Source organism: Poecilia mexicana, unplaced genomic scaffold, assembly GCF_051168715.1.
Source record: "Poecilia mexicana isolate PSO_F unplaced genomic scaffold, ASM5116871v1 scaffold_10, whole genome shotgun sequence".
Lineage (NCBI taxonomy): Eukaryota > Metazoa > Chordata > Actinopteri > Cyprinodontiformes > Poeciliidae > Poecilia > Poecilia mexicana.
In genome coordinates this window covers 13,223,314-13,235,832 of record NW_028263379.1, presented here as the reverse complement: position 1 = coordinate 13,235,832, position 12,519 = coordinate 13,223,314, and the positions used below count along the sequence as shown (strand labels likewise).

Below are 12,519 nucleotides of genomic sequence, written 5' to 3'. Positions count from 1 at the left end.
TTTGGCGTGTGTGGTAAGCTAAATCTCGTCGGTGGATGATATTCCCCTTGGGGCTTGTTTTGGAGAATATCAGAGTGACTTCTTAATCTTTAATGTGTGCCAGTGTATTTTATATTACCCCGTCTTCTTTTCAAAAGGAAAGGCTAATGAGTAACAGTGCACCACTGTTATTCATTTGTAATTAGTATTGCCCTATGCTGTGTGCAAATACATATATTAAAGGAATGCAAAGTGAAAAGTGTCAAGTCTCCCTTTTAATTAAATCGCGTATTTCCTCATGCGTTGATATACAGTGTTGGGGTTATTGAGATGATTTCTGGGGTGGAGGCTGGGATTTGTAATGATTGTAACTGATTTAGTGCGACTGATGAAATGATGCACATTTTAGAGACACGTCCTGATTTACTTTGCTCCTTATAGGTCACAAAATTCAAAACCCACACTGGTTTCAACATGTCATCAAACTTAATCTTAAGTTTTTTAAAGGAGTAGTAAAAAATAACTTTCCTCTCTTTGATTTTTTCACACCTCTGTTCTGCCAGTTGCCCAGAGGTTAAAAAATGCATTTTTATTTTGGAATAAGAGAAAAATGGTAGTGTTTTCCTTTGGTTGCATGTATTTATACTTTTTCTTCCTGTAATCACAATTAATTCCTCACCTAACCCTTCAAAATCAGGATATATCTGATTATGTTTTCAGTGTGTGTTGAAATAAGTAAAAATATACATATTTCCTTTCATATTCCATCATTTAATTGACATTCTTAGAAATTTAGATCCATTTTAAATTAGAATATCATCAAATATTTACTTTAACTAGTTTAAAAGGGAAACTCGTATATTAATTCTTCAGATATATTTAAAGTGTTTATTGCTGCTATTCTTAAGATCCTTAGAATTATAAAACATTCTTTCAGATGAGCTTAATTGTGCATAGCGACCAATGAAAAGGACGTTTATACAGCATGTTTTCTATGGCCATTTTATGACCCGCAGGTAGATAATGCGTGGCACTGACACTCTCCTCCATTAAGGTTTTGCCACAAAAAAGTCGTTTCCAAAGAAGCTGGATTTTAACAGAGTAATATTAATGGAAATTTTAGTGGAAGGAAAAGATGTGCTAGAAAAAGTTGTACAATCACCAGAGATGCCTATAACCTCGAGGTGCTTGTGAAGTGGCTTCAACAGCCTCCACACACAGCTGTCTTTCCCAAAGTCCTCAGATTAACGTCGTCTGCTTACGTTGGGCCACTGAGTTTAATCAAGCCCAAGGCTCAGCGTGTCTGCCTTCCAGGAAACTTTAGAGCGCTTGTTGCTTCCTCCTGCTCCTGCTGACATGCTTTATGTTTAATAGTAATATTTGAGGATGAAATGGCAATTGTCCCCACTGCCGAAAGTACCAGTAATTGCCATAATAAACTTGGTATCACCCAGATTGTTTAGCATACTGGTCTGATCCCAAAAGGGACCCAACAAAGTCATGTAGTCATAGTTTATAGACTTACTTTTCAGCAGGGTGACATTTCTGTATCTGGTTTTTATTGGCGACATGTGAGCTTTTAAATCTCTTAAGAAACTGGTTTCAATAATACTCAAACCAGAGATGTGTACATCTAAGATGCTTAAAATGCCTTGCCAACCTTTTCATAGGAGTCATATGAGACGTTTTAAATTGACTTATCACTTAAGACGATGTTTGAATCAGGTTTCCTGCTAAATAATGAAACTTAAGTTTTTGCATGAAAGGTTCAGATTCAAGTCTTTGTAATCTCAAATGCTTATAAAAGATGGAAATTGGACTTTGTTTCATCATTTATGAAAATAAAAACGAGCTGTCTAATTGTTGTTGTTTAATAACACCTGATAAAAAAGCCAGACATTCACTCAGTATGTTGTCTCACTGAGTGCAAGTGTTGTAAACTTTTGACTTTGCAATCTTCTGCCTTCGGCCTGCCATGGCAACAACCTTTCCACCAGGTCTCACAGGAGTCTTCTTAGCTGGCCTTGCCTTGTTATTATTGTTTATCTCTCTTGTCAATCACCCACATCAGCGCCGCGCTCATCCATATGCATGGCCGCCGTCATTACACGTGGCCTGCTCGCTGGCTGCAGGGCCTTGGTACTCATGCCAGCCTTTGTTCACATCTGTAACAGGTGATTGTGGCCGACTGGCACATTGTTGGGCATCGTTTTCACAGTGCAGAAGTGCACATGTGGGACATGGCGATAAGTGTGGGCATGTTGGATTAGAGCTTAAGCAGGAAAAACACAAGTCCCCCATGGGCTTAATTGTGGTTTGTTTTGGCACACACTACACAGCACTTCTGCATCAAATGCAAATTTTACAGTGAAATGTGAAATGCATTATGCGGATTTGGTAGGGCTGGAAACATAAAGGGAAAGCAGAGGGGGTGGAGGCGTTGAATAAACAGAGTGAGGGCAAAAGTAGATGCAGGTTAACGAAAGACGAGGCTTAGTCTGGTGTAATATGAAATACGCTTCAGATATTGATGGCAAGAATCAAAGGTGTGTTACATGTACCTCATCACCACCTAGCTGTTCATCTCTAGCCAGAGGGTTGAGGCTGGTTACACCCTCCGCAGGTTAAGTATTGATTAAAAACACACAACACACAGTCTCATACTCGTAGGAATGCACACAGGCAGGTTAATGCACAATACAGCTCAGTCGTTAAATTTTTATTCTGTGGAGTCCACTCTGCTCCTCCTCCGGCATGATTGGTGCTGTATTTTCATAAGTGCTTTATGGAGGGAAAAAAAAGGGAAAAAAAAGAGTGAGAAATATTTCTGTTTTCATTTTTCCAGTCCCGTGTCTTTGTTTCTGTGGCAGATGGCACATCAATCAAAGAGACACTCTCATACAGCAAGACTCCACAAACAAATTAATTTCTATTACTGTTTTGCATGCTTGCTCTCTTCTTATTTGATTGACAGTCTCATGTTCTGGCTTTGTGTTTGGATGACTGTATTGCATAGAAGGAATATGCACAAATGAGGGACAATTACGCAGACGACTGCCGCCACCTTTCTCCAACTTGAAAAGTTTATTTCCAAATTAGTTTTGACCATTTAGCAGGATTTTATGCAAAATTCATATAGAATGGTAAAAAAAAAAAAAAAAAAACAGTTCAACATAATACAGAATTGATTCCTAAAGATAAAAAGTTGAGTTTCACTTTCAATTAATATATAAAGCTTTTATCTAGTATCCTTCAAGTGACTCATTTACTCTTTCAGAGTACTTTTGTTTGTTTTTTTTCTATTTTTTACTCATCTGGCTCCAACTGTTGAACCTGTTTTCATGTTTAAACCACATATTTTTTATTTTTAGCCTCATTCTTAATCCTACTTCACACTTTCTATTTTATATGAAAGAGTTCAGGTGCACACATGAAAAAAAAAAACTTCTCTTTTTTTTTTACATATATCCTAAAGACAAATTTAATGTCACACTAAGTATGTCAGGTTTTCCTGCCCAAACACTCAAATTAATCCCTCCCCCATCCTTCTCTCAACCATGTTTTTCCCCTTGCTCAGTTCTTGCGTCTTTCTCTTACGCTGAAATTCTCCTTTAGTTTAATACGGTTTTAAAATCTGTCACACTCAGTTTGTTGCTTGTCAGTCTGTCACTGCAGCTTTGCTCACAGTGACATGGTGCTTTGCTGGGTTGTAATTTCTGTAGACTTTGCAACATGTATGACTGATGTTCATTGTTTACCGTACTTACCTCTGAGACAAGATTTGCCCTTTTTTTTTTTTTTTTTTTTTTTCCAAGACTTCACTGTTTTAGCTCAGTTGCAGTAAACATCAGCTTCTGTGCATGTTGTACTTAAAATGGTGGATACGGTTGTTGTAGACTTTGTATTTTTTAAATGCAGTAGCTACTGTTGGATTAGCTAGCTGTTTTCTGCCTTTTAAATAGAGGACAGTCACTTGTTTTAGCATTTTGAATGCTGCAGCATTTCATAATGATGCTTCGAGTGTTCCCAGTTACTTGTCACGTAATAAACATTTGCCGGATACACCGGCATGCATGACTAAATCAATGGTGACAGCATTTTTGCTCCTTTTGTTTGGAAGGATGTTGCAGTTAACATCTGTCTTCATGACACTGATAGTTTATCATATAGGATTCATCACACAAATCCAATTGTACTCGTCCCATTTTTTTGTAAAATACAGTTGAAACTATGGCACATTGTTCATAGTATGAATGTTATAAATATATCCCTTCAGTATATAGTAAATATCTTACACTGTACCAGGGTAGTTTTAGCTGTAGCTTTTAAATAAATAAATGCAGAATAAATTGTTTTCATCATCTTCTTAAAATGCCATTATCCATGCAGAATTTTGACTTCATTACAAAACTCTTTACACCATAATTTGTCACATTTATCCTGCTCAGTTAAAGAGAAAAACAAATTTATTACAGCGAAACGAATGATGGCTAGATTTTTTTCACTCCCAGTTTAATACTCCAATGAAGCACCTTTATATTCAGCGTCATTGTTCAATCTGTGTGAGATTACATCTGCCACAGATTATAAAGAATCTGACTAACCTGAAATTAAATTCTGTAGGATATTCAATCAATCAATCAATCAATCTTTATTTCAGACACAAAAGAGGTCCATAGTAAAAAGAAAACAAAAAAAAAAGAAACATGACATAGTCACTGAGCCACAAATAAATGATGACATGCTACTAATTTTAATCCGTAAAACAAAAAAACATGGTTTACAAATGCAACGGGTCCGATGGTGGGTGCACTTCCTCTAAACCGCTAACAGCGAAGCTATTTTTTTGTCATTGACACATAGTGGATATCGGCATGATTGAACGTAGTGAATGTACTTCTACATTCAGCTTCTGCAAAATACCGTGCTGGCATAGCGTTAGTGGCACTAAAGATTTTGATTAGAGCCTTAGCGTTAGAGCAACTCACTTCTTAGGTGGTGGAAGAATCAAAATAATTTTTTTGTCAAACGTGTAAATTACAATGAGGGATTTGAACGTTTTCATTGTATATGTTGTATGAACCATGCCACTGCAAGAGCCGTTACCAGTTATTTAGGATAGCGTAGATTAAAAGGGATGCAAGAAAAATGTTTTGGAAATGTATGAAAATAAAAAAAAATAAAACTGCCAAAGACACTGATAGCAAAACAGAAGGAACTGCAGGTATTTCCACGACTTGTGCTGCATGTGACAGCAGTATTCTTTAGTATCTTTATGTCTGGATTAGGGTTGGCAATGCAGAAATAACAATGCACATCACCAAAGCAATGTGATAGCCACAGTAAAACACAGTTGTTTTTTTTAAATAGGTCTGAGGTTTTTATAAAATAAAAAAAATAGGGTTTTAGGTGGTGGTCTTTTGTTTGAGATGGATGTTGTTTGTCTACAAGGCCAAACTTTGCAACTTTCGGTAACTTCTTTTAGTTACCGAAAAGAAGTCGAAATCTCATTAAAAATGTTTAGTTTTTTTAGGGTTTTAGTTGTCAATGTGTGGTTTAAAAAGTTCGGGTTAGACGGCGTTCAAAACTCTTGTCAGCTGCTCATTATTTTGTCATTTATTCTAACCGAATCGTTCACTCATTTTGCCCATGAGCCACATGGGAATCCCGCTGTGGTGTCACGGCAGGGAGATGGCAGTCGCTGGTTGTTCTCTGCCACAAAGCACGGGCAGAATACCACATGTTTATCTGTCTCCTGAAACGAAGTAGAAAATCAATTAAAAGTGGAAAAACGCATCTGTCAAGCATGTGGCAGATGTGGCTCTTTGTCTGTCTTTGTTGCAGATCTCTAATAAGCCTTTAAAATGAACACAATTTATTTAGACATTAACTGGGGGGGTGGGGGGGGAGCTCTTGCAGTTAATATTGAAAATTCAAAATCTGGTACACATTTTTGCATTTCTAAATGTTTTAAGTTTCTTCCAAATGTTTTTATGTTGATATCGAAAACGCAGCACGGAATTTCAGTCTGTGTTGCAGCTCAGTAGTGATGCGTGTTTTGCTATTTTCACATTATTCAGTCCTGTAAACAGTTTTCTAAAGTGTTGGGCTTATGCGTGCCCAGCTCCATCCTGCATTAACTTGGCATGGCTCTGCAGATGCTTTGAAACTGAACTCGATTCACAGGAAGCTGGTTGACAGCAGCAGAGATCAAAGTATGAAAGTAAAAGCCCTACAGATACTGTCATCCTCGACAAATGTTTACTCAACCATATCCTGTTTCTCATTACTTTTATACTCTTTTTCCCTCTCAGCTACATCCCTTCCACAAGTAAAGGACTTTCACAGTTTTGGCTTCGACAGTGCCTCAGCTAACATTCACCACATTTTAAATATGGAGTCGTAGCTGCGGCTGACTGTGGGGGGGAGGAGGAGGAAACACCATCGAGTCGTCTGAGTCCTTGAAATGACCCGTTGTAATTAAACCAAATGGAATTGACTGAGCATTTTTGCAAAATGATGTTTAAATCTTTTTGTTTTGGAATTGGAATAACAATCACAAACAATCTGACTTGTGTTTGTGATGGGGTTATTCTGCAAATTAAAAATTTGACAGACAGGCAAGTATTGTACTTTCTCTGACATCAATGCGAATGAGTCTTACATATACAGGACTGGTGTTTTCTAAGGTAAAGATGAACTGATTCTGGTGCTCACAGAAATTGCTATTTTAGATGCAAGTCCTGCTATCCGACCTGAAGTAATGGCCGAACAACACCAGGTTTCTCTGTCTCCTGTCCTCCATTCTTGTTTTAAAAGCCAGAAAAAGAACATGTTCATCATTGGAATCTCGTAAAAGTTTTATTTTTACTGCTCTGTGGAATTTCTTTAGTGGTTGTAAAGTATAATCGCTGTGACAGAAGCCAGTTATAGATATTATATATATTTAACGCTGAAAATCATGGATTTTTATCAGGAGGAGTTAGCTGCTCTGCCTGGTCGCAGTGTTTATAACCAAGATAAAATAAAGGTTTGAAGGAAAAGTGCTTTGGTTTTGTAATCATTACTTTAGTGAAGTAGTATGAATGTTTATATTGTATCCAAGGCATGTTTTACTGGTATCAATAGTATTTTAATACTCGCTTTATTATAGTCTCACATGATCTCTGCTTGTTCCTGTTCAGGCTTGTTGGATGGGGCAGCCGCCTCTTTCCAACAGTCGGCGTGTTAAAACCTGAGTCGTCAGTCCATCACGGAGCCCACACAAAACAAAACACAATCACTCACCCACACCCTCACACCTACGGGTAATTTAGAGTCACCAATTAACCTAACATGCGTTACTTTGTGCTGTGTGGGCACACCGGAGTACCCAGGGGAATCCTGCGCACAAAGAGGACTAACATCCAAACCCTGAACAGGAAAGCCCTGGGTGGGATTTGAACCCAGGACCTCGTTGCCTCCAGGCAGCCAAGCTAACATCTGCGTCATCATGCAGGCGCATTTTCTCTTTGCAAAAGGAAGTGGTTGAATTTGGGTTTTCTTTGCTGCCACTTAGCTTGTATTCGTTTGAGATGTGTTGTTGTTGTTGTCATACCTTCAGTGCTCTTTGTTAAGCGTCAGTATGTGTCTGGTATCCTGTCGGGAGGAGTCTGGACCAGAATCATCACCCAGTCTTCTAAATCGCTAGACATATGGTGCAGCCTTTGTGTCAATTGCACTCGGTGGGGTTTCGATGAACACAAGGTAGATTTGATTTTCCACTACTGTGTCTCTCAGCTGCAGTAAGCTGCAGCATTTTTTTTTTAGTGAGATGCAATAAAAATGTAGAAAATATGACTGAATATCATATTTCTCCTCCTTCTTCTATGCATTTTTTTTAATACTCAAAGTAAATGGCAAAGCTTTCATTCTCTTTTTAATGTGACAAATCATGCTTAAGTGATTGGAAAAGACTTAGACTGAAGACGTATCCCTTGTTGTTTGCCAAAGACGAACAGTCGGAATAATCGGATTTGCCTTAGTATTAGCAAGTATTCCAAACGGATGAACGATTTGCCTCTCAGTTGATGCCGTTTTATTCAAAGCCAATGATATATTGTCTGGGAACTTTGTTACTAATCCAGATGTTAATTTTCCTCTCTTTCCCTTCCAGTAGATTGTTTTACCCTTGGGATTTTACTTTTTACACGTTCATTTACATCTTAAACGGATCAGCCTGTGTAGAGTGAAATCTAATTCCTAAAGCCTGTTATAAATGCAGTCTAGCTCATTTAGTTCCTAACTGCACATTATTCCTGCATTTATTGACAAAAAACAAAGATTTTTATTTTTTTTTTGTTCCCCCCTGTGATTTGATGATTTCCTGTCAGGTCTGAAGCATTATTACAAAACTATCAAACTTTATGTTTTGTGACTTTAAAATCAAAAACATCAGTACATTTTGGATTGTTAAGTGATTGATAAGTACAAATTATTGCATGACTTAGAAGTAGATCCAGAGTGACGCATAGTTTATCTGTTGTGTGAAGGCCTTGGTGGTTTTGTGGGAGATCATTGGAGAACAAACAGTATCATGAAGGACAACAAACACAACAGAAACTTCATTGATGGAGATACAGAGAGGTTTAAAGCAGATTTGAGTTATAAAACTGTATCCTAAGCTTTGGACTTCTCACAGAGAGCCGTTCAATAAATTTCCACAGCTCAGGTGGGAGAATCCGTGAAAAGTCCAACTTACTAGTTTTACTTGTGGACTCTGCAAATCTGCCCATTTAGAGCACAATACAACCACCTGGAAGGTCCAGTGGAGCAAAATGAAACTTTTTGGCTTACGTCTCAGTGCTGCTTTGGAGAACTTACACCCTGAACATTTTGGTGAAATATTGATGAGGGCAGCTTTCCTGTTCTCGAGCTGCAACGAGGAAGCTGATGACTGTAGATACTTTGTAAGTAGTTCTGTCTTCCAGGGCAAATCTCCATCATCAGGGCAGAACTTCTTTCTTTTGTGATGTCCGACTGCTACTGCTCAATTTTTCAGAAGTAAAAAGTGGGACTTCTCTTGAGTTCTGAGGTCGAGTTTCTTTTGTAGTAAAAAGTATTATGGACAGAAATGCCATTGTTTCTTTGTTCTTTCCAGCTTGCCTCAAACAATATATTTTTCTGTCCTGGTAGGTTTTATGTGCAGAACTACAGAGCTACAGTGAAATGGTTTCTATCAAAGAAAATTCATCTTTTAGAATGACCCAGACCGAAGTTCAGTTGAGCAGAAGTGGTAGTACCTGGAAATTGATGTACAGACACTCGCCATTCAATCTCACTGAGCTCGAGTTGTCTTGATAAAAGAGAAAGGCAAAAACTCCAGTTTCTGTATGCAAAGCTTGTAGACACAAACCTCCAAATATTTGTGGTTTCACTCGCAGTGAAAAGGTTTCCAAAGAGTCCTGATGCAGACTGCCTGAAGATACACTTTAAATTTTTATATGTACAAAAAACAAAAAATAAAAAAATGGAAATCATGAATGATTTCTTTCCGCTTTGCAATCTTGAACTACTTGGTGTTTGTGTATCAAGTAAAATCCCAATAAAATATGTTGAAGCTTGTGATTATGTGGTAAATGTGATTCTGTTGCAGAGCATCAGAGCAATTTTGACTGAACCAGGAGAATACATAAAACTTGAAATGGATTATCGCTTCAGTGTTGATTTTTTTTTTTAGATTTCCATCCTTTTTTTTTAATTTAAATTTGTTTTATCTGCGTCTCCTGATGCAATCAACAATATTTATTATTAAGGCAGCAGTAAGCCACTGCAGACTCTAATTGGGGCTTTGGATAAAAAGCAAGCAACATTTGATTTAATGGCTGCATCCCAAACAAGGTTTCATGGCTTGCAGTGTGGCTCACTGTTTTATACCACTGAATCCCCTGAGGGAAAGACAGAGATGTCATCATTAGTGGGCAGTAGACTATGGTTGTGTTGACTGTGATGGCTGCAGAGGTCTATAACTTGGTCAGCCAAGTCTGTGGCCCAGCAACGGCTTTTACTGTCCATTTTCCCTGTCTGTCTGTCTGGGTTCCCATCTGGACACGTGGTCCAGTGCCAGTCTGCTCCCGCTGAATAAATTTGAGGAGCTAATGAGCAAGGAAGCTCTGCAAAGACCTGGAAAAGGGCAGCTCTTTCTCTTCTCCACCTCCGAGGAAAAGGGAGGGAAAAGTCGCTGTGGTCAATTTTATTAACTTGGCTGACCTTCACACAAACAATTAACATTTACTGAAAACGCATCCCCTCCCATTATCTTCCTCATCTCCATCTTAATCTTCAACCTCGCCGCCACCAACTGCATGTTGTTTTTATTCTGCTTGTACAAAAGAAATTTATCAGGCGGCAGCAAATTAATGGCAAAGCCTTTGCTTGCTTTTCATAGACAATCGCAAGGTGATGTGCATTATGCAGCAGAAGGTCGGCTCTCTGAAGGTCGCTGACATGTTCGGTAATTGGCTCTAGGCCACAACTCGGAATCAAAAAGCAACAATTACCAGCAGTGATTTTGTGACCTAATCTGACTTTTCACATAACCAGACAACTTCAAAATATTCTCTTTGACCACTGCTCCAACAGAAATAAATATATATGATGATTCATAGAAATGAAATATGCCGTTGGTTATTTCTGAGCTGTAAAAAACAGACTTTTGTACTAATTAACCATTTGACATTACTGGATGAACTAGACTGGTAGATGAGGTGAAAAGTTAACTGAGCAGCATGTGAAAATATTTGTAGAGAATTTTGGATTACTTCAAATTCAGAAGTTTGCATATAATAAAATTACAGATCTTGTATCAGGTTGTCAGCCTAATATTAGTAAATTAACAACACTTAGTTTAATACGAAGCCCAATAGGTTTATTTTATCTCACATTCAATGTAGCAAGGAGATTCTGTGAATTTATTTAGTAGCAAACAAAAAATTATTTTGCTTCCTTTAAGGATTATCAGGAAAAGCACTGGCGACTCTTTTCAGCACCAGGTGTGGGAGAAAAGGTACAACAAGGACATTTTGAAACACAAAAAAGCAGATTTTGTTTGAGGAAGTTTTCCTCTGAAGTTTTTGGGCTCTGCATCGATGCTATTTATTTTTCTTCCCAACATATGACAAGCAGAACAACAACATACTGTCTGAAAAGAATATAAACATTCCACAAAAAGGCTAAATTGAAATACTGTTTAATTAGGTAACACACGAAACGCACACTTGCTCTTTGGATTTGTTTCTTCTTTGTTTTCAGCTAAGCTGTCAGGCATTTTGTTCCTATCCTGACGAAAGCAGAAAATGAGAACTGCATTAACACTTATTTTCTTGTGTTTTTGTGTATGTGCCCTTTCATTTCCAGAACCTAATAAAGAACTTGCCTGAGCAGAAAGAACTGAGTGCTCTAGCGGAACTAAAAGGTGAATACGAGGAGCTTGTGGAGTCAGAGCAGTTCGGCATTGTGGTAAGTATAATTAGCTCTTGCCGAGTGGATTTTTGCACACTGTATCCAGTCACACTCGTACTTTATCTTCAAACACTTTCCGACATGCACAGTTAAACATTGTATTATTATTTTTTTTTTTCCCCAAAAGTTCTGTTTGGTCAGTAAGCCAGAATCAGTATTTTTCTTTTTCTTTCTTTTTTTTTTTTCTGGAGAGCAGTAATTTTTAATCAAACAAAAAAACCTTCAATAGCTCTCAAACGGCGTCAAAACTGATAGCTCCGTCTCCAAATGACAGCGGCTTTTGTTGAAAGTCTTTTTGACTTGAGCAAAGAACAGTTCAATCAGTTCTGATGAGCGTTCAGCATTAAGAACTTTGTGGATGCGGCTCTTTGACATCAGCTGTCAATGTCATCTCGTGATAAAATCACCCCCTCAGGCTGTGTATGAATCCTGCCTGTTTAAAGGCCTTTGAAAAGCGCTCAGCTGTAGGCAACCAGCCTGGTGATGTATCCCAAAACTCCTATCAATTTACAATGAACATCCAAAAGTTCGATCTTCTCCACTTGCATAATAAATAACGCTGCTGTTGTTATATTCTCTTCTTGACACATGGTCTCCAGAAAGTAACCTGTTTCTTTTTTTTTTTTTTTACTCAAAGTAGCTTTTAAACAAAGAATGATTTATGTGTTGGGATACAGTCTGCAGTATTTTATCTATATATCTCAAGTTAATTGACATTTTTCATAACTTTTGCAGAGTAATGGTAAAAGAAAGAAGGAATTTTTAAAAAGTAATTTGTATTTGTCAATGAATCATATCCTGGTGAGGTCAATGGAGTGGTGAATGTTGCTGGTCAGATATTTACATACCTCAATGAATGGTTCTGAGGTTCAACATGCAACAAATGTTGAATTTAGATGCACATTTTACATTTAATTTAACTGAATAATATCAAACTTTCATATTGCTCTTGTGCAGTCTGAAAATAATAATGTATTTTCCAGTATCTAAAGTTTTTCTTTTGCTCTTTCACTGTTTTTCTGCTCTTTCATTCTGTCTTTT

General features: G+C 37.7%; 1 protein-coding gene across 6 annotated transcripts in view; it reads left to right on the top strand.

Moving 5' to 3' along the window:
• diaph2 (diaphanous-related formin 2) overlaps positions 1-12,519 on the top strand; it is a 440,846-nt gene that overhangs the window by 255,131 nt on the left and 173,196 nt on the right. For all 6 annotated transcript variants that reach the window (XM_088009428.1, XM_088009427.1, XM_088009429.1 and 3 more), the window contains one exon: positions 11,374-11,475. In XM_088009428.1, the coding sequence (XP_087865554.1) occupies positions 11,374-11,475 (102 nt within the window). The remainder of the gene's footprint in view (positions 1-11,373; positions 11,476-12,519) is intronic.